The sequence below is a fragment of the Ambystoma mexicanum genome, chromosome 6q (assembly GCF_040938575.1).
Source record: "Ambystoma mexicanum isolate Mex_15411 chromosome 6q, UKY_AmexF1_1, whole genome shotgun sequence".
In the NCBI taxonomy this organism is placed as follows: Eukaryota; Metazoa; Chordata; class Amphibia; order Caudata; family Ambystomatidae; genus Ambystoma; species Ambystoma mexicanum.
Genome location: NC_090937.1, coordinates 1,303,260,285 through 1,303,286,005, shown reverse-complemented (window position 1 = coordinate 1,303,286,005; position 25,721 = coordinate 1,303,260,285). Strand labels below are relative to the sequence as shown.

General features: G+C 47.2%; 1 protein-coding gene across 1 annotated transcript in view; it reads left to right on the top strand.

The window, feature by feature from the left end:
• LAP3 (leucine aminopeptidase 3) overlaps positions 1-25,721 on the top strand; it is a 518,160-nt gene that overhangs the window by 456,354 nt on the left and 36,085 nt on the right. The window contains exon 12 of the mRNA XM_069631910.1: positions 5,553-5,665. Within this exon, the coding sequence (XP_069488011.1) occupies positions 5,553-5,665 (113 nt within the window). The remainder of the gene's footprint in view (positions 1-5,552; positions 5,666-25,721) is intronic.

Here is a 25,721-nt window from a genome sequence, read left to right as displayed (position 1 = left end):
AAGTCGTTCCCAAACGGAGGATGTAGAGAAAGCAGAGGAGGAGGCCATCATGTCACCACTGTTTTAGCCAGTACTTGGGTCACCACCTGCCCCCAGAAGGCAATCTAGTTCACCATGGGGTGAGGCAAGCCTGATCACTCTACCACCTTTGCCTTTTCAACATTCATCTCAAGTACAAGAAAGTTTGCCTGTAATGCATCCAGCTCCTTTGCTGCCCCCACATAAAGACATGTCGTTGGACATTTTCTCTACTTTAACCACTCTGGCAACCTTGCAACAACTGCTGCCTGCGCTAGCCTTGGTTCCGGAGTCTCTTAGGTGACCTCACGCAGATGTCCCTGGGCCCTCCAGGGAAGTGGATGACATCCCTCGCCCACCCCAGAACCCCTCTCAGTACCGCAAACGCTCTCTGATACAGCAAAAGATCCCGATCAGTTGGAGGACATGGTTTCCACACACACGACCCACACTGACGAATTTGATGATTTCATTGCAGGTGATGAAGAACCAGATGAATTTCCACTCAAAGACTGACCCCCTGATGAGGTAGGGGTCTTCCTCACACTCATGTTCAGGGTGGCCAAGATATTTGGACTTGCACCAGAGGAGCAGCAAATAGGAGGGTGTTGTACCAGTGCAGAGAGCAGTGCAGGAAGTCGGTCATGTCCATCCTGCTGTTAGAAGATGGCCTGGTAACCTTGGCGCATCCTACAACTGCCTACAACTGCCCCAGCTAAAGGCCAGTTCGACAAAAAGTACAGAGACCCAAAGAGTGCTGCTGCCTGCCTCCACACCCAACCCAATGCATACTCTGTAACTGCTGCTGCCAGAAAAAGGTCTGCAAACCCATTGTTATCCTGCTCTGTCCCTCCAGACAAAGAAGGCAAATGACTGGACACCTTTGATAAGGTCATTACCACCGCAGCCATGACTATCAGGGCGGCAAAAGCACTGGCCATACTCGCACGTTGGGATCCTGCGCTGTGGTACAAGTTGGGTCCTCTGCTAGAGTTCCTGCCAGATGGCAAGAAACATGAGGCCATGGACATCTTCCATGAGGGCGAGTTAGCATCGGACCATGCCATTATGTGCTCTGTGGACATTGCTGATACTGGTTTTCGCCAGCTTGGAAATGGAGCGCTCCTACGCAGGCAGGGTTGGCTTAAGGCTAGATTTTCAACCTGATGTCCAGTTCAGGGTCGTTAATATGCCCTTTGACGGATCTGCCCTTTTTTGTCAGAAAGTGGATGAAGCCTTACCATCCATAAAAACATGTACGGAAAACTCCCGCTCCTTGAGCATGCTACAGCAAAGGCACCAATCCTTTTGTTCAGGAAAAGGGCATTGTGGTAGAACTTTGTGGGATAACCGCTCCACTTACCAGTGTTCCTCCTCTTACAAGACCTCTTACGCATCAGGGGACCAGTACAGAAAAAAGTCCCAGTCATACAGGGGTTCGCAACTATGCCGGTTCTCCTCCCAATCTAGGGGCCAGTCTGGCAAACAGACCAGACCAGCCCATGCACCAGTCCCCCTGCTGCAGCACCCCGGTTGGAGGACGACTGTCGAGGTTCGCCGACGAATGGGCGCACATCACAAACGACAAATCGGTGCTATCCCACCTACAGCAGGGCCACTCGCTGGATTTCCCATATTCGATCTAAGGGTGAGCAACAAGTTCCTAAAGGCACAGACGTTCCGCATAGTCACACTGCAACAGATGTTGTCCCAGCTACAACAAGGAGATTTCTTGGTGTCTCTCATCCTCAAGGACACCTTTTTTCACATCCCTATACGCCGCTCACACCGGTGCTACTTATGCTTCATGGTTGCAGGAGTATCAGTTCAAGGCCCTTCCATTTGGCCTGTGGTCTGCTCCACGGGTGTTTACCAAATGCCTTGCGCCAGTGGTGGCACACCTGCAGCGAAGGGGCATTCACGTCTACATGTATTTAGAGGACTGGTTGGTGAGAACCCCCTCCTATCTGCTGGCACAAGCCAACACCGCCATCCAGTGTCTGCAGCAATTGGGTATCCAACTTCCCAAAGTCGTGCCCGGTCGAATCCCAACAGGCACTGTCTTAGAGCGAGACTCAACACCCAAGCCTGCACTGCCAGGTCCTCGGACGAAAGGGTGGTGGCTCTTCTGGAAAAGGTGCGCGGTCTCAACGGTGCCCAAGTAACACCTGTCCACAACTACAAATCCCTTCTGGGGATGTTGTCTTCATGCATCCCATTGATCACCAACTGCCGGTTACACATGAGGCCAGTGCAGGAATTCCTGAATGCCCGCTGGATCCAAGCCTCAGGGTCCTGGGACGATTGCATTACCCGGACCCTGGATTTCATGCAGAGCCTTCATTGGTGGTCGGTGAGGGAACATCTGGTGCAGGGCGCCCCCTTAAGGTTGCCGGACCAACTGGCCACAATCATGACGGATTTGTCACTGGAGGGCTGGGGCGCCCACTGTCAAGACCAACACACCAGAAGCCTTTGGTCAGAGGAAAAGAGCCAGCACATCAACCTGCCCTGAAGTCTTTCCTCCCTCTCCTGACGGGTAAATTGATGCACATTTACACCGACAACACAACGTGCATGTTTTATGTCTGCAAGCAAGGAAGAACAAGGTCCCCACAGCTTGGCCAGAGTATCTGTTGTTTTATTTGTTCCTGGCTTAGTCTGGTTCAACGCATGCTTTCATCAAGGTGCACCTTCCAGCAATCTCCGGGTACAACTGCTCTGCAGGGGCCCATCCTGTGTTCCGACTGGCTGGTTAAGGAGTTCTTGCGTGGGCTGTTCCGGTCATTTCCACCTGTCTTTTGTGTGGGAGCTAAATGTGCTGCTCTCAAGGCTCATGAGACCTCCCTTCGAGTCTCTGCATCAAGCTTCCATTAAACATCTTTCCAGGAAAACCGCGTTCTTAGTGGCCATTACATTGGCCAGTCGAGTGGGGGAGATTCAGGCGTTTTCATCCAAACCGCCCTACTTGACTTTTTACAAATACATGGCTATTCTACTAACCCAACCTTTATGCTAAAGGCGCCATCCTCATCTTAATCAGCAGGTGGTTTTGCCTGTATTCTTTGACGCACTGACGTCTCCAGTGGGAGGCGCCTTACACACGCTGGATGTGGTGCGCGCCTTCAAGTACTATGTTGCACGTCCAAGTCATTCCGTACAACCAAACTCAGGCCTCCATTTCAAGATGGATTGCAGCATGCATCTCGTTCTGCCATCAACAGGCCGGCAGGCTATTTCCAGGAAGGCCCATGAGACACTTCACCAAGGCAGTGGCTGCAACCACTGCTTTCCTTTCTGGAATTCCGCTGCCCGACATCTGCCGTGCAGCCAACTGGAGATCGGTGGATACATTCACCAGGTTCTACTGAGTCGACAGATTCCTCACAAGTCGTCCAGTCGGTTCTGCTGAACTTTTTGAGTAAGGTTAATAAGTCTCCAGTGGCGAGTTATCCCTGGAGTTTGCCTCAGCCCATATGTATTGTTTTAATACAGCTTTGTAATCTATTCACAGCATGTGAATCTATGAAACATCCAATGCTGGAGAAGGAATAAGTTGCTTCCCTGTAACTCCAGTTGTCCAGCATTGATATTTTTCATAGATTCGCATGCGATCCTTGCACCTAAACCACATGGCTAATCTTTTGGCTTTTACTAACACTCACATGCGCTTGCCAAATCAGAAGATAGTCGGCAGAGGAGGAGTTAAGGGAGGTGTTCCTATTGGCTGTGGGCAGTATGACCCAAAGTGACTGTAAAACAGCACAAAAGTGACTGCAATTTTTCAGTTTGTTTACACTGCTCTGTTACCAAGGATTCTCAGTCTGAAGATGGGCAATATTCACAGCATGTGAATCTATGAAACATACCAATGCTGGAGAACCATAGTTACACGTAAGCAACTTCCTTCTCAGAGCTTCTGGTGATCGCTAGGTCTCAGTCGATCAAATTTCTGCCTGCCACAACCCGCTGTCCCAGGAAGAGGGTGACGTTCTTCCCCACAACATCACTTCTCTCAACCTCAAAGCTTAGCTTCTACTTCTCTAGGGTTTGGTCATAGTGGCATGCCTCAAGATTGCAGAGACATTTTATCGAGGACAAGAACCACCCCAACATCTCCTGCTACCAAGAAAATGGAAAAGGTTCATTGTCTCGTGCGCTAGCAACTGTGTTGATCACCTTAATTTCCAGTCTCAGCAAGTCCTTACAGACTTGGTGCCTTAGCAAAAAGTGGGTTTGACTTTTTGTCCAGCATTTGGTTGCCATGTCTCGGTACACACGTACGTCTTGGTGCCTTCACCATGATCACACAGACTTATCGAGGAATTCATGATAGGGTTCTTCAGGACTTTTCCGCTGGTGCACAAGCCAGCCCCTTCTTGGGAACTTAACGCCATTCTCACCTGACTGATCCTAGCCCTGTTTGAAGCTATGTATAATGCTGACACAAAATGTGTCCCCTGGAAGACAGTTTCGGGTGGCCATCACCTCTACAAGGAGAGTATGCAAAGTCCAAGACTTGTTCATGCAGCTATCTTACCTGGCATTCCACAAGGTCGTATTCCGGATTGAGACCAGCCCAAAATGTGTGCATAAGGTCCCATCTTCGTTACACTTGAAGAAACCATTGGGGCTGCCTGTGTTCTGCAGCACTGCAACACCCTCTGAAAGTTCCCTCCATTTCTTGGACATGACGAATGCATATAAATACCTTGTGGATTGCCCAAAGAGTTTTTTGGCCGCAATTCTTTTTTTTTTTTTTTTTTTTTTTTTTTTTTTGTCTAACGGCCAAATGGTACCAGCAAAGGCCTCTATCTCAGTGACTGGTGGCATGCATTGCCTTTTGCCATAGCAATTTTTCATAGATTCACATGCTACCTTATCACCTACCCTGCATGAGGCTCATCTTTGCACTGTTCCGTGCATTACAAGAATCTAAAGACCGCCTTCAGGGGTGGAGTTAAGGGAGGCACACTGCCTATTGGCTGAATGGTAAGGAGTCTAATAGAACACCAAATCCAGCGCAGTTTCTTGAATTTCCATTGAAACTTCTTTTTTATTACCAAGGTTTCCCAGCCTGACTGGGACTATTCAACAGCATTTAAATCTACGAAAGATACAAATGCTGGAGAACAGAAGTACAGATAACTTAATCCTTGTAGTTGCTATGACAAAAAGATTGAACATCCTTTGGGTGTGCTTGTTAGAGTGGATACAGAGAATGTTTTAAATCTTGTCTTTCTTCAAACCTGCATAGCCAGTTGTCATGAAGTGTTTCTATTTTACATATCTGTCTCTTCCTCCCACATGTGTCATTTTGTTCCTTGCCATTGTTCGTTTACATTTCTTCAATATTGCCTTAGTGTCAAGATCCTAGAAAAGAACTTGTTTCAGATGGGTTATATTTAATTAATGGCACTCATGTTATGGTGCAACGCTCAATTAATGAATCTTATATGGTGGTACTCGTAACAAAAATAATGTTGACGACTTTTTAGTAAGATGTAAAATTTGGTTACAAATTTACTTTTCAGGCAAGCATTGTGACTGGAGACCGTGTGTGGAGAATGCCACTTTTTGAACATTACTCCAAACAGGTTACAGAGTCTCAGCTTGCGGATCTGAACAATGTTGGCAAATATAGCAGGTACTGTATTTACAGATGGGTTCATTGTTTTATAACCTGCCAGTTGTGCTGTTCGCTCCGTTTTCTCACCCAATTCATATTGTAATGTTCACCCTAAAACAAGTAGAAAGTCCTGGGGGCTGCAGGATTATGACTTCTATTTTATGTCACAGTAGACAGAAAAAGAACATTCACACACATATTGTGGTAGTTAATGTCAGAAAAGCATGAAGTAAATACAAGTTTGCAGTTTAAATTCCAATATGTTCTTGAAAGCATTCGACAATACATCCAGAGGGATTTTCTTTCTTTCTGTAAGTACTTGGCCTAACTGCAGTGTGCTCTTTTCTTCAAACCACACTATCACAGACCCGGTTATATGCACTGTGTGGTGGCAGAAGCTTGAAGTGGTTTCCCTGGTGGGCTCGTCATCCTATAAAAAGTCATAACCAACTTAGAAAGTGTACAAATGGCAATCATGTGGTATTAACATTGTGTATACTAAAGGAAAATGTACCCTTCCAAAGGAACGTTTTCGAACCCCTGTTGATCATATTTTTCTTAAATGCATTTATGTAGTCATTGTAAAATGGAAAAGCAGGTTTTGACTAGGTTTGGGGTGGGGGTAAGGGGGTGGGGCTAATCGTGCATTGACTATCATTACCAGAATTAAATGACATCACAAACACTATAAAGGGGGTATAGTCTCTTAAGGCTAATAGTAGTGTTCACTGCACTAAAAGTTAAGTTAATTTTACAGCTGTATGAGATACCAGTGAGCATTAGGGAAACAGCACATCTTCTCACAACCAGGACTCAACTACCTACCTACTACAGAACTTTAAACATCTTCAACATTTTATCATAATATTTCTTATATACAAGATATTAGAATATGCTGTAGTGAAGGTATTTGTCAAAACAATTCTGCTTATATTCTATCATCTGTAACTATACCTTTTTGTCTCACTCCTTGACTTTAATGGGTTCAGTAAACGAGGAGCCATACCTTAGATCTGATTTTACCCAAAATTGGCAATCTTAATATCGATCACCCCTACTTGTTTCTGGTTGTCATAATAACTTAAACATTTAGATAGTTTGGCTCCTTTCATTCCTCTTTTTTCATCAGGCCATACACTTAACTCTTTTAACCACCTGGATTTAGGTTTCTTTTAGAACCTTAAAAGGTACAAGATCTGTACTTGAATACTTGAATATAGAGCATGGCGATTAGCTGTAACTTTCTTCAAATTCGTTCCTTCACTTGTGACTGTTGGCAATGTGTATGGTCATGTCCACTCAATCAATTCTCTGTTAAACCTTTCAGCACAACAAGATGACCAAAAGCAGAACATATTTCTTGATATTGTTTTCACAAAAATGTTTTCATAACACTAGAAGTTAAGTGGGATCCCCTACTCTTTAAAATCTTTAGCCATACATTTGATTACATGTTCTGTCGTAGGTTCATGTGATACTTCATATTTAGGGCCCTTGGAATGAAGAGACCAAGATATGAATGTGCTGTGGTCTCCTGTTCCAAATTCAGTGATCCCAAAATGTCAGAGCTAACAGTCCTACTGAGGTTCAGGTAATTTAATTGTCTCCGTAGGAGGAGTACTATGTTTAAATGATTTGTAAATGTATTGTTTACTCTTGTCCTTCCATTTCCGGGCAGTCTTTCTTTTATCCAAGTCTACACCAGGTCATAGGCAAGTTTGTTTATTTTATTCATATTGCGTGCCTGACCCGACGGTATCTGGGTGCATTTGTAAGAAGTTTACAAGGCTTAGATTACATATACAGTCATCAGGATACAGTGTTAATACAATAAATAAATGCATAGTGAGAAACAATCATACATGAAGTTGTACAACAGTCTTTCATACTGCATTGCAAAGGTCCCTGAATGTGCAAGATTCATGAATTTCCGTACTCCTATAATAAATAGTATTCTGCTATTCCTACAAAAAGGTAAATTCGGAAAACTCATGTCATCTCTTGCCATCCAATATGATTTTAGTTTCTTCACTTTTAAAGGTATACTTTTCCATTTAAAATTTACAATTTAATCAAAAAGATTAGAATGGCAGTTCTATAGCATTGCTAGAATTATGTTCATTGAGGATTCTGTGCGAGATAATCAATTTGCCAAAATGCAATATCAAATACTGAATTTGTGTGAGAACAGCGCCCAGTACCACATCACTATAATCTGTAGTTATGAAAAGTCCATGCTTGCTATTAAAATGAGCTGGAGCATGGGCTCTATCTTGTTTTGTATTTTATAATTCACTCTGACAATTAAGTGATATGCACGTTTACAGTATAATTTATTAATAATGTTAGTTTATATATAAACTTTTCACGTGATTATATAAAATGAAAACAAAACATACAAATATAATAATTTTAGGAAAATTCAAAGCACATAAAAACATAAATGATCGCATATTTATCTAAGTAAAAAATAGATTAAATAAAGTAAAGAAAATGTGATTGACTAAAATGGTGTTACTCCAAAAATGTATAAAACAATTGATTAAGAAATTATGATAATTAAATAAAAGAACAAGAATAGAGAAATCGCTGTGAGCAGTTGCTTAGATCTTAAATGGATATACCCAACAGTGTTTCAATCCTGAGCCATATATTATACATTGCCATGGGTACTTTTAGACTATTTGAATTCACACAGTGATACTAAAACATAGGTTCCTCAATGGATTCCAAATCATGAACATGATTACCATAGTGCAAATGGAATACCTTTTAACATGAAGGGGACACGCAGTCAATAAATGTTTGGCTGTTTCAATGATTTGAGTGTTTTTTCACACCCGGCAGAATCCATCTCCAAGGGTCAGTTGGTTATAGCATTCTTTGTTAGCAAGGACCGGTAGATGTTTTCTCAATAGAAGAAGAAAGCGTCTAAGTCTACTGGAAGGGCACAAATTCAAATAGTTCTGGGTGTTCTTGAATGAGTATAACATATAATGTACAAACTGGTATTTTTTAAGTTTGCTCAAGTGCTCATAATTTTCCAGCCAGTCACAGAGGTCGACCCATTTAGACAAAGCAATTTGCGTAGTTACTAGTTCAGCTCCATCTGGGAATCCAACATCTAACCTTGTGAAAAGATTCAATTTTCGCTTTTAAGGGATAATTACATGACTCCTTGGAAAGTTCTTGATAAATGGAGGCCATAAGCGAATTCACTGGGTTTTTGCACATCTTACAGTACGTCTCGACTCTTCCTTTCATCACAATCGATTTTAAAGGTAGGAGGCCGAATTCAAGCCTAGTAATGGCCATTGGTGTGCATTGTGGAAGGCCCAGTAGTCTGCTCCAGAATTTTCACTCCACCAATTGCAGCCATTTCAAATCCATGGATAACAGCGCATCCAAACCGTAGACCACCATATGAACGAGAACCTGCGTATATAGCTGACAAACCCCTCTTATTGTAAATCCACAGTTCTTAATAGAAAATCGATAGATCAAAGCTGTTACTTGCTCTACTTTAATTGAGTGTGATTTAATAGAGGAGATATAATCACCGGTAACATAAATTTCTACTCCCAGATATTTATATGTGGGAGTATATTTTATTTCATGATCTTGAATAATTAATCTGGGTCGGGCGAGCCTCCTTCCTGGGAATACCATAAATTGTGTCTTTTCTTGATTGGTAATGAGACCATTTGTCTCTGCGTAGCCCCACAGTGCAATACCCTATGTAACCCACTAAATGTGTGATCCAATATAATAAGATCGTCGGCATAAGCAAGTACAGAGCAATGCTCAGTTCTAATTGTAGGAGGGCAGTTATGCACTGCTGAAACTGCTGCAGGGATATCTTGGGTAAATAAGTTATACAAAAATGGAGCCGTTACGCAACCCTGCTTGACTCCCCCATTCTGGACAATTAAATCAGTCATTGTACCCTGAGAGTCCAATTTAAGTCTGGCAGTGGTGATATGATGTAGAAGCCTCAAGTAGTATTGGATATGCACATTTATGTTTGGTCTATCAGCTGAAACTATTGCAGTACAGATCAGGAAGAATGGCATATGAGGAGAGACACACAGGCTGTAGGTGTTTTTGGTTATTTGTCCACTCCTTGTCTTCCTATGGCCATGCTAATCCCTATGGCCATTCACGTCTCTCCTACCCAAAACATCACCTCATGGGAACTTGTTGAGCTTGCTTTAATCAAGCTTTGCCATCAAACGCAGCACTTTGAGTGCAACGCAGTCTTCTGAGAGTTAATGACTTAATTGGATTTGCAAACCCGCTACTTTTTAAATAAAAATGTCTTAACTAGGTCTGGCTTCAGACACTCTATTTATAAGCCCTATGCGTGTCCTTCACTGAAGTCCTGTTAAATACTAGTATTGGCAAAGCCAACAGTTTTGGCTTATGTATAAAAAAATTAAGCATTTGTCAGGAGCTGCTATTAGATGCTCATGTACTCCCGCCATTCTGCACCTGTTACCATCGATACCCAGTTAATACCACTACAGCAGTGCATGGCAAGTGACTTTCCCAAGCCTACACAAAAGCCCAAACTAGTTGGCATTGCCAATGCTTATTTAATTTCTCCCCGGTTCTCTTAAATACTCAGTTCTTAGAAAACAATTATTATGACACTTAGCATAATATACTGTAGTGGAGATAGGAATCAGATAATTGGTTTGACCAAAGTAAGGTACATTACGCATGACATTCACCCGCGGTGACTGTGTTGAAGATGGAGTGCTCTAACATGATGTTTGAAACATGATTGTGTGTGTGTTTAAAAGAGTTCAAAATCAAATCCGAACTAAGAGAAGCTGTACCTCATGTGGATGGTCTGTGGTGAGCATTGCAAAAAATACCTCGCAAACATGGATTAGATCGAAAAGGCCACAATGTGCAAAACACCACAGTGACACTGGAGAACAGTGGGGTGGAAGAAAAGCTGAAATGGCAGCCACAGAGAGTGACAAAACGGGGTCAGGAAAGGAGACGGGGACACAACATAACATGTTTATGGTGGTATGGGGAGGAGGGGATTTAACAAGAGAGATAAGCTGACTGGCATTGCAAAGTGTGTTTGTTTATTAAACTTATAAGGCGCACCAAACCCGGAGGTAACTGGGCGCAACAGGTAAAAGGAATATTTTAAGCTTAGGTTACATAGTTGAGACAGTTAGGCAACAGATTTGTACATAAAAGTGCAGATACGTTATACAATAGGTGACACATATCGGGTAGGATGGGCATAATCAAGACAGTAGGTGCAGAATAACTGAAATGTCACTGGATCGCAGACAGTTCAAAGTGTTACGTCTAAAGCTGAAGAAGGATTGATCCGATCTGAGTGACAGTGGTGTAGTGCATTCCAGGATTGAGTGGCTATAACTGGGAAGCTATTACCGCCTTTTTTTAAAGCTTGAATCTGGGTATGTTCAGGCAAAAGCTGTTGGCTGCTGTGGAGGGGGGGGATTTTCTAACTATTCTCTCTGTTAGGTAAGTGGGTGCTGCGTTATTGAGGCACTTGAAGGTAAGAGGGACTTTTTTTATTTTATTTCAAGGATACCATTCACATCATTAGACAGAAGATCGCTGATAGGTGCCTCAGTCTGCTTCATCAGCAGCTGTTCTGGCCCCGGTGCAGCTCTTACACCTTTTTTATTTCTTATTGTTCACTTGTTAGGCACCTATACAGCAAGTAAATACTGTTTCAAAGCACCCACAGGGTAAAGTGAGGGAACAAGGGAGTGAAAAATATTAGAAAACAGGGGAGAAAGGACAAACCTACTATGCCTTGTGAGTATTCAGAATGTGCAAGTGCAGCAAGGAAGGGGGGTTGGGAGTGCTGAGGTGTCCGTGCTCGTGGGTGAGCCACAGATCAGTGCATGGTAGAAGTGTGCTACATGGCCTAAGTCCGTGATGGGTAAGTACAAGCCTCCAAGGCAGAGGGAGTGCAAGGGCAAGTGCAGAGGGTAGACAGGAGCCGGGACGATTGGGTGTGGGAGGTCAGGGACCACAAGGATGTATGAGAGCCCAGGACACCAATCACAGCAACTGTGCAAATTAGCAGAGGAGAGAAGGGTTCCAATTTTTCTAGTGAAAGATGAAGTGCATGCCACGCTTAAAATGAAATCTTTTCCCCAGCTGACCCTATCCCGCTTAGCCTGCTAAAAACTATTATCTCTGCGATTGGTCCCTTTGTTACCTCGGCTGTCAATCCATTCTTTTCTAATCCTCCTATTCCTTCTCTATTTAAGCATGCTCTGGTTATCCCTCTCCTGAAAAAGCCTATTTCTCTTCTCTTCTTTCCTATCCTATGAAGCTTTTGGAAGCACTAGTTCCTTTTTTGGAAGACTCTGGGTTTTCTTGACCCCTACCAGTCAGGTTTTCATCCTGGCCAGGACACAAAATCCATCCTGGTATTGGCCGTGGATGAGTTGGGTGGATGAGTTGGTTCAGATTGTGGATCAGAGGGGTATTGTGCCTGATCCTGCTGGACCTCTCTGCTGCGTTTGACACCATGGACCATGGCATCCTTCTGGAGCATGTGGCATTGGCTGGGATTACTGGCACGGTCCTGGACTGGTTTGGGTTTTTCCTATCTGACCGATCAGTCTCTTTGCCTCTCACCTTTTCTTTCGCCTGATACTTCTCTCACTTGTGGTGTCCTCCAGGGTTTTGCTCTCTCGCCTCTTCTTTTCAATCTTTATATCCAGCCACTGGTCAAGCTCATTTACTCTTGGGTTTCACTGTTTCTCTTATGCCAATGATACTCAAGTCTTGATGCGGCTGGACCTTACTCTCCTTGCTACGGCTGAACAGTGTCGTAAATGCCTGTCAGCCGTCCATACTTGGATGGGTCAGAATTGGCTGCGCCTTGACGGCGACAAAACAGAGATAGTTATTGTAGGGGCCACTTCTGAAACTTCAGCTTGGTCCTCTGCTTTTTGGCCTGTGGAACCTGGCCCTTTGCCTACTCCGTCCAGTGTTGTTAAAAACATGGGCATGAAGCTTTCAGCCTTACTGTCAATGCAGACACAGGTTAGTGCTACCTGCCAGGCTGTTCATTTAAAATTACGCATTCTGTGCAAGGTCCTGCCTCATCTTCCTGACCTGCTCTGGCCATTAGTACTCTCTTCTCTTACAGCAGGTTCCTTGGACCACTGCAATTCGCTCTATTTGGGGCAGCCCGGATTTGTGTTGCAGGTCCTTCAAAATTCGTCAGCCAGGCTGGCCACGGGTGCCACCCATTTTGCCTCTGCATCTCCCATTCTTTATGCTGTGCACTGGCTTCCCATGGCTAAATGGGTAAAGTCTAAAGCCTTCTTCTTGGTGCATCTGGCCTTTTATTAAACTGGGCTGGAATATCGTCATGCTAAATTTGTTCATTATGTCCCTTCCTCTTCTTTATGTTCTTCTACTGCCTTGCAGTTGCTTGCCCCCGATTCACTCGCTCTCAAGTTGAAGGGTGTTCTTTTTCAGTAGCAGAGGCTATTTGGAATTTGTCCCCTCTTTCCTTGCGGGCTATTATTGACCATCTATCGTTCTGTCATGCTCTGAAGACTTTTCTGTTTTTTGTGTGATTGTTTTTTCCAGCCTATAGCTATTTGAACTCTGCTCTCGTCACCCTTAGCGCCATGATGCCCTAGCTGGTGTAAGTTGCGCTTAATGAATGGAGTTACACTACATAATCCTGCAGTAAATCTGCAGGACTTTGTGGCGGTAATGGTAATCAAGTTTGTCGGTAATGCGGCGGATTTACCTCTGTATTACCACCAAACTTGTAATGAGGCCCATTGTCAGCACATGTCATTTTGCAATCCTCTTTTAGTTTTATAAATGTAGGCGCACCATCTCCAGAATGCATTTGCAGCCAGTAGTTTTTCACATTTACGTAAATGGGAAATTGCCATCAATGCTTGAATTCCTGTAATGGGACATGCATAGAGGTGGACACTTGCAAATCACAGCAAATTCCATGTTCACGTCTTCTACTGGCTTAAAGCCGAGAACAGGCATCTTCAAATATAATATAATTATTCACAGTTTAATTATAAACGTCAACATGTACCGCTTAGTTTACCATTTTCCTTGCAAACTTGGACCGCACAGATTGTAATTTTTTATATATCTGCTTAGATCACATGCTATGCATAGGCCGACATCAAGTGGTAGTCGCAGAGTATTACATTATTTGTTTTCGAAACTCGAAAAGGGACGTCGACAGGGTGTGTCAGTATTACTATCCCTAGTCTGACGTCCACTGTACTCGTAGCCCTTCATGCGTCGAGATCCCTCAGATAGTTGTTTTCTGCCATCATAGTCGAACGCAATTTGCAGAGTTCCTTCTTTCTGGCTAACGCCTTTGTTTACACAAGTTTTAGAAGTTAGATTTCTTCCTATCCTTTCGACTGCTGTATCACCGTAAGACCTTCGGCATCGGCTTGCAAGGACAGATTCTTCGTCGATGATAACTACTTGGACTGGCTCGACGAACTGGACTAGGGCCTAGTTAGGCCTCAACGGGCCTCGGTACTTATAGCGGGGAGAGCTCATAACTTCTTTCATTTAAAGAATGCCTATCTCCATATTCTTGCTTTTTCATCGTCGGGCTGCCATCTTTCCATACTATGGAAAACACTCCATTTAAATTTTGCCCTTCCTGTAACTGGATGTTTCCCTGGAAGGACTCGCACAGGGTGTGTAATATCTGCCTCCCCAGGGACCACCCTGAAAAACATTGCAAGTTCTGCAAACTTTTTAGGCCCAACACACTAAAGGACTGTAAGACTAAGCGCTGGGCCCATCACGTCATGCAGGCAGAGACAGCTATGGATGTGGAGGGAGCCTCCAGCGATGGCAGCATCTGCGTCCTGTGTGATGCCGAGGGCGATTGGGACCTGACGATTTCCCGCGTGTGAGCCCCTGACTCCATCAGGCAGGTCGGAAAATCTGCTACGGAGACGACACCCGGCAGCTCAAGCACCCACACCGCATGCCACACAAACCACACACCCCATTGCCAACAGTCGACTACTTCGTCGACCGTCAAGCCACACGCAGTGTTGAAGGGAAAGTATGAAAAATCCTTGTCCTCTGGGCCATCGCGATCGACACATGACCGGCCCCAAAAACAGACGCCAACGTCTGTTCCCAACACCGCAAATAAACCAGACACACTCTCGGGTACCGGCAAACTTGTGTCGAAAGACGCTTTAACGGCCCTTTCCAATAACTCTAAAATGAGGGAGCTTATAAAGAAGCATGTCCCAGGCACTCTCCTCAAGTCCAAAGCGTTGAAAAATTCAAAATCTTTGATGCCCCTACACTCTAAATCACCTATTTTAAAGCCTAAAAAACCCTCTCTAGTGACACCCTTTCGGGGCCATGCAGCGTAAACAACCCTCTACATCAGAGAGTATCTCTACCCCTTCCCACAGGTTTTCCAAGCTCCACCCAATGGACCCCTGAAAAATTCGAAAAAGTAATGCGAAGAATGTCATGCTTTGTTTTGACTTTTTGATAGTCACCCTGATCAACTGTCCAACCTCCAAAGGTCCTCACAAGGGGTGGCAGCTAAAGACCAACCTGCTGCCAAAAGACCACGACTAGACACTGCTCAGTCAAGTACTTAGCAGGACATGTCCCAAGACCTCTACTACAGGGACACTTTTGGCACTCAAGATCCCGGTTCAATAGCAGACCATGGGGTTCTATATGGCACAGACCAGTATTATGATAACAATGACGTCTACATCATACAATCTCCGGACCATCATGACCAACCGGTGGTTGTCTCCCCTGTGGATAATCAGCTGCAGTATGAGCCGCTGCTGAATATGTCAACATCGATAACCAAGAAGCACAAGTCGACAAAGATTTTGTAGAGGACACATCCTTGAGGATAAGAGATCTGCAGCACAGTTTATACCACTCCTGCAGTCCATCTAGAAGTGCATTCAGCTTTCTCTACTCACGCTCAACCTTATGAGGGCAGCCAACACCTGTTTTGAAAAGATGTTCAGGCCAGCCTCCTCCGACCCATTATACATCAGAGGTCAATTAAAGCCTGACTCTCTCGTCGTAACTACCACATGAAAAAGGGCGGACACGCCCTTAGCCTCTGCTGAAGCCCCTCCTGACAAGGAGAGCAAAAAGATATATACACTGGGCAGGAAAGTAGCTTCCTCGGCTGCATACCAAGTAAGAATGTCTAATAACACCACGCTCTTGGCAAGTTACAACTGCCTTAAATGGGACAAGATCATACAACAAATCGACTCGGTCCCAGAGCCCCCTTAAAACACAGCTTTTAAAAACAGTGGCTGAGGGTAAGCAGGTGGCCAACTGCATCCTTAAAAATTATCTGGACGCAGCAGATAATGCAGCCCATATAGTAGCAGAGGGTACTCTTATTAAGTGCCATGCATGGTTGAGATAATGCGGTTTTAAGCTGGAAACTCAAGCCATCCTACTTAATATGCCTATCGAACCAAATGCCTTATTTGGAAAAACAGTCGAGGGTGAACTGAAAAGTGCTAAAGAAGAGTACAATGCCCTTAAGTCCCTGGGACAGCTTACTAACCTTTTGTGCAAAGAGGCGCGTTTAATACTCACCGGTTTTGAGGACAAAACTCCCACTGGTCCTCTAACTGCAATCGGTGGACAATATTCATCTTGGGGTACCTCGCAGGGGCATTCCTCAAAGAAAATTTTCAAAGGAGGCACAGACAGTCTATGAGTAGAGGTAGAGCTTCCTCAACCAAAGGCTCCACCCCCCCCCCAAAGCAATGACCACCCACTCCAAGTCCCTTCCCATGCCTCTCCAGTAGGATGTCGCATTTGTCAATTTACCCACGCGTCGGATGGGGGTTCACGTCAGACAAGTGGGTACTTTCCACCGTGGCGGGAGGCTATTGCATAGAACTCATACAGAGACCATCCAACCACCCGCCAAGACGGAGACGACAAGGCAGGCGGAGCAACGCATTATGCTAAGAGTTAAAAGCACTGCTGGAAAAGAACGCTATAGAGATCGTCCCGGCAAACCTGGTAAACAAGGCTTTCTATTCAACGTACTTGCTTGTGCCCAAGAAAGACCTTACAATGCGCCCTGTCCTAGACCTGTGTCCTTCGTGTCAAGCCACAAAGGTTCCGCATGACGCTACAAGAAGTAATCCCACTGCTAAAACAGGGGGACTACATGGCAACCTTGGATATGAACAATGCAAACTTTCATATTTCAATGTTCCCAGCACACAGAACATTCTTGCGCTTCAAAATAGCAAATCAACACTACCAATTCAAAATGAGCCCCTTTGGCATAGCCTCAGCTCAACGGGTATTCACCAAGGTGTTGGCGGTAGTGGCGGGGCACTTACGCAGAGAATCTATCCCAGCGTACCCTTACTTGGACGACTGGCTGATAACCGGGGAATCACCTCAAATTTTTTCAAGCAGAATACCCAAAGAACAATCAGTCTCCTGTTCACGTTGGGGTTTTCAATCAATGAGAAAAATCAAGCCTCGTTCCAAGCCAAAACAAACAGTTCCTAGGAGCTATCATAAAGACAAGAGAGCAGTTCAAAACATACTACTGCAAATAACGAATTATCTTGCTGGTCGCCAAATAACCGTATGTAAAGCAATGCGCCTGCTAGGGATGATGGCTTCATGCATTTATCTAGTCCCACATGCACGATTGCATGTGCGCCCAATGCAGGAGTGGTTAGCAAAACAATGGTCTCTGGGAAAGCGGTAAGTGGGACGATCTAGTGGTTGTTTCACTAACCCTAGTCCAAGCACTTTGCTGGTGGTCAAAGGAAAATCTTTTACAGGGAAAAACCCTTTTTACAATCCGCCAATCCAAGCGATACTTAAAACAGACGCTTCACTCTCTGGATGGGGAGCCCATTACCTTCAGCACACAGTGCGTGGCCTGTGGACACAGATCACAGCTCAGAACTACATCAACCTTCTGGAACTGCTAGCGGTACTCAAAGCCCTACAAGCTTTCCAGCTGCATCTAACAGGCCAAGTGGTGCAAGTCCTCACAGAGAGCACCACTGCCATGTTTTACATAAAACAGGGAGGCACACACTCTCCTAGTTTGTCTAGGCTAGCCCGACGGACGTGGGCACTTAAGCGGAACATGTTCCTTGTGTTCCAGACTTTGCATCCAGGTTTCCCCAACCCAGATCCAATGGGGAACGCCCTGTGGATGAGCTGGTCAGGGTAATTTGCTTATGCTTTTCCACCAACACCACTCGTGAGCAGGATTAGAGTGATTGTTCTTGGCCGACCAAGAGCCTCCCTAGTAAGACCCAGGCACCAGACTTCTCTTCACACTGGCCTTCTTCCATGGGCTCTCCCCCCACTCCCTCTTCGGAAGCCAGAAACCTCAGTGTCATCTTTGACGTCTCCCTCTCCTTGCTCCCTCATACTTAGAACATTGCCATGAAGTCCCACTTTCAGCTTTTCTTTTTGAAAGGAATCTACCTTTCCTCACCTTCCCCCAGAGACTCAGTGTCACCCGGGCTCTGTTTCTCTCTAGGCTTGACTATTGCAATAGCCTCCTTCTTAATCTACCGTTGTCCATTTTGCGACTCCCTCCAGCTAATCCAGAATAGGGCAGCGAGACTTATCCTTGACCTCAAGCCCAGGGACTGCATCTTTCGGGCCCTACAAAGTCTCCACTGGCTCCCGATTGCAGCACGGATTAAATTGAAATCCCTCTCAATCATCCACAAGGCTGTCTGGGGCCGGGGACCACTCTTTCTGCAACCCTTTCTGACCAAATACTCCCCCCTCTAGACACCTGCATTTGAAGGGGTTTGCTAAACAGAGAGCAGGTGGTTGATAGTGCACAAGATTTATTTATTGTTCACTTGTTAGGTGCTTATGCAGGAAGCAAATACTGTTTCAAAGCGCCCACAGGGCAGGGGGCGGGGGATGAAGGCAATGTAATTACAACAATGTTAAACAATTAAATACAACAAAAAGAAGAGAAATGGTGAGGGGGAGACAGACCTACTATGCCTCGTGAGTATTCAGAACGTTCAAGTGCAGAGGGGAGAGGGGCATGGGATAGGTGCTGTGGTGCTCATGGAGAGCAGCAGGTGAAGTGCTATGAAAAAAAGTTAAGTGAAACTCCCAGTGGTGAAGGTTAGCCGAAGCAAGTGCAGAGGATAAGACAGCACCTGGGATGTCAAGATGTGGGAGGTCAGGGCCCAGAGGATGCATAAGGGCCCTGCACACCAGTCAAGCCGCTGTGCGATTTGCATTGTGGAGGGGGGAGGAAAGGAAGACTTAAAGAGGAAGGTCTTGAGGCTTTTCCAGAACTTAAGGAAGTCCTGCTCAAGATGAAGATGAAGATGGAGGTGGGAGGCTGTTCCAAAGCAGAGAGCCCGCAGAGGAAAGCGATCAACCACCTGCTCTCTGTTTAGCAAAAAGCTAAAAAACTGGCAATGTGTGAACCAATTAAACTCCCGTGCCCCTACAACATGCAATCCCAGCACGGGCAGACAACACTCAACCCACATCCTCAGTCTATGAATTTGGCAGCCTGGATCCTGAAGTCATAGAGTTTGGACACTTAAAATGACCTCAAAGGTGTATAGATATCCTCAAGGAGGCGTGCAAACCTGACACCAGGCACTGCTACTTGAAAGATTTGTAATATGGTGCCAATCAAAAGATGTAAACCCTATTGAATGCACCCCATCACCCATTCTTCAATACATGCTCCACTTACTAGATTCTGGCCTAGTATTTACTCAAGTAGTATTCTGAAGGGTACCTGGTTACTGCCTTGCTCTGCCCCGGTTGATACAATAATATCAAAAAACGAATGAGCAAGGTCAGGTCAATCTCTGCTGAAGAGTAACCACTGCTACACCCTGAGTGCGTGACCCCTTGTGTGGGTGGTCACAGAATTCTCATGAAACTGTTCTTCTGCACAACAGGGTTTTATTTTGAAGTGCAGTGGTGTAGTAATACACTGGTATTTTTAAAAAAACATAGGACGAGGGAGAATGAAACAAACTGTACAAGTAGATGTCTCAAATATTGACTACTTGATCATTCGTACTTAGGTACTACACTTTGTATGTCCTCAAATGTGAATGTCCTATGTTTTTGGAAAAATGCCCGTCTAGAGGAAAACAGGAACCATTTGGGAGCAGACCTTCGAGGCCAGGCCAGAATTGGACCATGCCTAGACGCCCTGGAAAGAGGCATGAGGTTTTGGAAAACACCTCCCAAGCCTTCAGGGGATTTGAAAGCTTAAGCCTGCGGCTATTCACTAGCAACCATGGGTGGACCTTTTGTGTATCTGGAGAAACTTCAAGCCCAGCAAGGGCTGTTTTGTTGATCCTGAGAAACCAAAGATTCAAGAGGGGTCTGTGAAGGGACTGGAACTGTGGGGAAACGGGTAAGCAGTTTATTCCGCACACACAGCACAGCGGGCACTCTTAACAACCAGGAACTGCCTCTCTTCAAACCATGCAGTTCCAGAGCTCTCACAGAACTCTGGAACATAACATATCTTAATCTCATGAGGAGAACCGGGGAAAAAAAAACAGGGAAAGGGTGGGAGACTGGGCATGATACAATGAGGGGTGAAGGAACACAACCATGGAAACAGCAGAATCAGGCAACAATAGAGGGATGAATTACATTTGAGCAATAAAATATGAAAAACAAAGCAACAGGATTAGCAGTGTTAATTGCACACAAATTCCTTAAATCTGGTGGGCATCCGCCTCGCCCTCTCACTCACCCTGGCCCCTTCAACATGACTAGGAACACCCCCAGTAAAGCTCTCTGTAGTCCCAATCTCAGCAGCACCATTACCACCACCGGAACTTCCACCATCTACATCCGAGACAACACTACCATCGGTCATGCCTGATTCACCCCTGAATTTAGTCAATCTTCCCTTTGACCACACCTCTCCTCCTTCCAACACCAGCACACTGTACCTCATTGCCAAAATCCTCTTGGGACCTATGAATTTGCTTTCCAAACATTTAAAACCATATCTGGGGTTCTTAAGACCAAATCCCTAGCAGCCCACTCTAAGTGCTTCACTCTGACTCTCGTCTTAACACCCTCTTATAATGCCTCTGAGCCTCCTCCACCAACTTCCTCCCAGTCCACTGCCACTGTGCAAGCCAGACCCATCCACCCTGGACACAACTTGGTCACTTGAGTTGGCTTGAATGCGAATTCCCAAGCTGGTCTGATCCTCCCATCCCAGAAGTGACAATACCTTTCTTGCCACGAAAATGTCTGCAGTGCATACTCTCCCTTTCTACCCAATGCCTGCGCGAAATGTACCCAGAAGTTCAATCTCAACTTCACCATAACCACAGGGTTGAATGTGGTGTTGCTACAGATGCTGGATGTCCCTTGCCAAAACCTCAGTGAATTTCTCACTCGAGATGGTCGTCCATGGGTCGTTTCATTCTCTGGGTGAGTTGGCCGCTGTTCAACTAAATTCCCTACACCCGCATGCACGGGCAAAGTGTCCCTTAAGCTTGCACATAATGGAATTTGTATATCTAGCCGGACAAAACAGACACAAAGCCAGGTACCACACTTGAAGCACTTAACATGCTTCCCCACTTCATTGACTCTCTTCTGCTTGAGGCTCAGACTTCGTAATTTGATTTCTCCGTTTTCATATTTTTCATATAATGGGCAGTCTGTTTGATGCTTCTGGTCAGCTTTACTGCCTGCTCCAGAGTTAAGTCATTCACCAATAACTTCTCTTGACCCTTGGGGCTGTTAGTACATCGCACCAACTGATCCCTAATCAAGGAATTTCAAGGGACCAATGACTTGTGTTCTCAGCACGGCCATGTAACTTTCAACGGGCTCCAGGGACTCTTGCATCCTCTGAAAAAATGTGTACTTCTCAAAGGTTATATTTATTTTTGGTACAACATAATCCTGGAGCTTCCTGATCGCAATGCCAAAATCATCCAGATCCCCGGCACCTGCATTCATGAGTTCAGGGAGACCATCAAAGACGCTGTGACCCTCAGTGTCCAGGTTGTGGAGCAGTACTGCCTGCTTCCGTGCCGGCGAGAATGTCACCTCCCATGGCCACCAGATATGATGGGTGGCGTGCTGGGCTCGGCTAGAAATTGTGGGGGGGAGGCGGGATCACTGCTGTGATCATACTTGAAGCAGTGGGTCAGTACTCTTGGGCAACAGTAGCTGGACAGTAGTCAATCCAGAACCCTAACAGTACATGAATTTGAACAACAAAGTGAAGAAAAAATGAAGCAAAAGTGGATGCACCTGTGATTCTTACTTGGTTCGCCCAACACTGCACAATCTCGGGCTTGCCAATGCAGTGTGCATAAATCAGGGGCCCAGTGGCTTGGGCGAAGCTTGTGCTGATTGTGCCCAGCGGAGTTCATTCAGTGTTGCTGGAAACCATGGCAACCTCATTGAAGAGACTTGCATTGCCACGTTCTTGTGTTCTTTCCTCTGAAGTCTGAATTGGTAACTGCTGCGCGAATACAAAATGCATAGGCACCCTTAGGATGAAATTATCGTAGAAAAATGGTTGCAAAGACCAAAAGTTCTAAAAATGCTACCACCAAAGGTTCGATCCTGGAGGAGGCCACCAGGGGGCGCATAGGTGATGGCAGCCTAGGTGCCGAGCTCCCGCCGAGTCTGGGCCTTTCAAGGGGATTGAGCCACCCCCCCCCCAGACCTCCCAAGTGGACCCGCGGGGCAGCCTTACAGCGGTAACCCCCCCGAGACACCCCTGCTTGAAAGAGCGAAGCTCGAGGCCCCCGGGAGACAGGAAAAAGGGCCACGACGGGGAAGTGACCGAGAGGGAGAGCGCGCCCGAGTGCCCAGGGAACAGGAACGGCCTACCAGAGAACCTGCCCTCGCATGGGGCCGCCGAGCCCCTGGAAAAGGAGAGGCACACCGAAGCAGGAGGGCCAGCGGGTGGATCTAGCCGGTAGCAGCCCACAGGAGGCGGACGGGGCCGCAACGAGAGGGAGGCCCACCGGCCGGGCCCACCCCCAACAGATTCCGGTGGAAAGCAAGTGGAAGCGGCCCGCAGAGGTGAGGCACTCCCCCGCCAGTATCTGTCCTCCCCGGCAGTCGCCCACCGGATTGGGGCCCCCGAATGAGGATCTGGGCCCGCGTCACCCCCTCCTCGCCCGCGGGGACGGAACACTCTCCTAGCGGGAGGCACGGGCGGGCAGCCCCCAAATCCGGCATCCGGGTCCTGGGAAACCCCGCTGGAGAACCTGTCCTCTCGTCGAGCTGCGGAGCCCGGGAAAAGGAGTAGCCTGCAGCAGGCCACAGGAGGCAGTCGCAGCCGCAGTGAGAAGGAGGCCCACCCCCAACGGACTTCGGCGGATGGCGAGTGGAAGCGGCCCGCGGAGGTGAGGCACTCTGGACCCGCGCCACCTCCTCCTCGCCTCTGGGGTCGGAGCACCCTGCCCTGGTGGGAGGCACGGGCAGGCAGCCCCCAGATCCGGCATCTGGGACCTGGGGACGGTGGCATCGGGCCCTGACGGCCCCCGGGGCCACACACAGGAAATACTTTGGGGACACGTCCCCCGCGGTGGATCAAGCAGCACCCGCCAGCCAGCCGCGACGACAGCCCACCCACCCATCCCCCCCCCTACAGCAGACTCTTCCCCAGCAGTATAGGCCCAGCGAGGCCCCAACCAAAGCGCATGAACCTTGAGTCAACACGCTGAGGCCTGTGCCTTCCCCCCCCCACCGGAGAACCCTGTGCGCCCAGGGGCCCTGGAGAAAGAGGACGACCACCCACCTCGGCCCAAACAGGTGGAGGCCCCCGGGGCCACCCCAGGGCGTGTGCCCGCCTGTCGCCCCCTCCGGCGGAGAACAGCGAAAACAGACAGAGGTGTGGGAACAGCGCCGGTGGCCCCCCCGCCCTACAAGGCTACACTGAGATGAGGAGAGCCCCAGGTGGGAGGCCCCCCCAGAGCGGGAGGGGCGTGTGCCCGCCTGAGGACCATCTCAAGGAAACCCCCCAAAGACCCTGACCAGCAGCGGACCCAGCGGGGGGCAAAGCAGAGGGGTGTATGAGCTTGCAGGAGACCCTACAGGCATTCCGGTACAGAGATACGGAAAGTCCCAACAACAGCTCCACTGGCTCCACTGGCTCCGGCGGCATGGCTCACTCGGGTACCACGATGGACTCCACAATAGCAATGGAAAAGGGCTTTGCCTCCATTTTACAGGAAATTAGGGAAATGCGCTCAGACATTGCCCAGAAGTTCGAAAAAATGGATCAGATGGTTGACGAAGTGGAGGACAGGCTCCTGCAAGTGGAAACCAACCAGTCCTCATCAGTAGCCCACGAAGTTCACACAGACATGAGGCTTGCGGCCCTGGAGAAAAGAGACGAGGAAAGAGCAAGGCAGATGGATGACTATGAAAACAGGGAAAGGAGGAACAATCTAAGATTTTTCAGGATACCGGAGACGGAGGGGGAAACAGAGAGGGACTTAACCCGAGTTGTGAGAGACATTATTACACTGCTGTTTGCGGAGGAGATGACCACAGAACCAATGTTCGACCGGGTGCATAGAGCGGGGGGTAAAACGGGGAGCCCCCGGTCTGTCCTTGCCCGGTTCCACTACTATACGGAGAAGACCAAGGTCTTGGATGAAGCGAGGAAAGCAGGGGTAATAACTTACAACAACGCTCAGGTCTCCATTTTCCAGGACCTCTCCGCCTACACCCTGGCAAAGCGCAGAATGTGCCGCCTCTTAACGCAGCTACTCAAAGAGAAGGGGGTGCGCTACAGGTGGGGGTATCCTTTCTCCCTGTCTTTCGAATATATGGGCCAACGGACAATGCTGACTACTGAGGAGGATATAAGAGGGGCAATACAGGATTACGCGGCGGACTCCAACTCCCGAAGAGCCCCAATCGGCCCAGAAGCAATAGACAGGTGCGGCCCAGACCAGTCGGGCGCCAGGAGACGGAGAACAACTTCGCGGAAATACAAAAAACGGAATACTCCACCAACCGCACAGGAAAGAAACCATAGGGACTCGGAGGGCTGACGGCGTGGGAATCCCGATTAGCTGCAGTGCAGGATTGGAAGTTTGTGATATCCCAGCGAAAACAGTCCCTCTCTGAACAGCAATTATAGTGTGAGCAACTGACGGGACAAAGCCTGGGGGGGAAAGAAGGGGCTCAAGGAGACGAGCATTGAACCGCGTGCCTGGCCAAGGGGGACAGGCTGGTGGTCCGGTCAAAAGCCAGCAATGGCGGAACTAACTGGCTGGACGCCGGGTAGGGGGAGGGTGGGCATTCTCAAGTTGGCAGGGGTTGTTTTTTCAGGGTACGGGGTGGGGGGAGTTGGGGGTCAGTTTTAGGGCCCTTCTGGAGGGCGGGAGGGGATTTCCAATTCATCAAGATGCGAGACTAAAGAAGCGAGACAGGGGATTTGATAGGATGTGGGTGACCGGACGGGAGAGTTGCACAGACCATGGCTGAGGGCTTGCCGGCCCTAGGGGTGGGTACCTTGAATGTGCGAGGTCTGAACACCCCCACAAAAAGATCTATAGTTTGTAGAGAGTTCCGAAGGGCTAAACTAGACCTGCTCTTCCTACAGGAGAACACTGGGCTCGAGGGAAGGAACCCAAGATGAGGGGAGGAGGAATAGGCGAGATGCTCTGTGCATCGCACAGATTTAAGAGGAGGCAGTGGCCATCTTGTTAGCGAGGGGCATAGGCTTTGAACAGGAGGCATCACTGAGGGACCCCGAGGGTCGCTATCTACTGGTAAGAGGTTCACTACAAGGAGCACCTTAACTCTGGCAGTTGTATACAGCCCAAATGAGGGCCAGGCCCAGTTCTGGGAGGAAGTAAGAGACGGGCTTAAACTCTTTGTGCGCGGCAAGGTAGTGGTGGGGGGAGACTATAACATGGTCCTAGACCCGTCCTCAGATAGAAAGCGCATGGGTCCTCCAACCATTAGGCCTGCGGATGAGGCAATGGCGCGCAACTTCCAGAGTGTTAACGCAGAGCTGGGTCTGGTG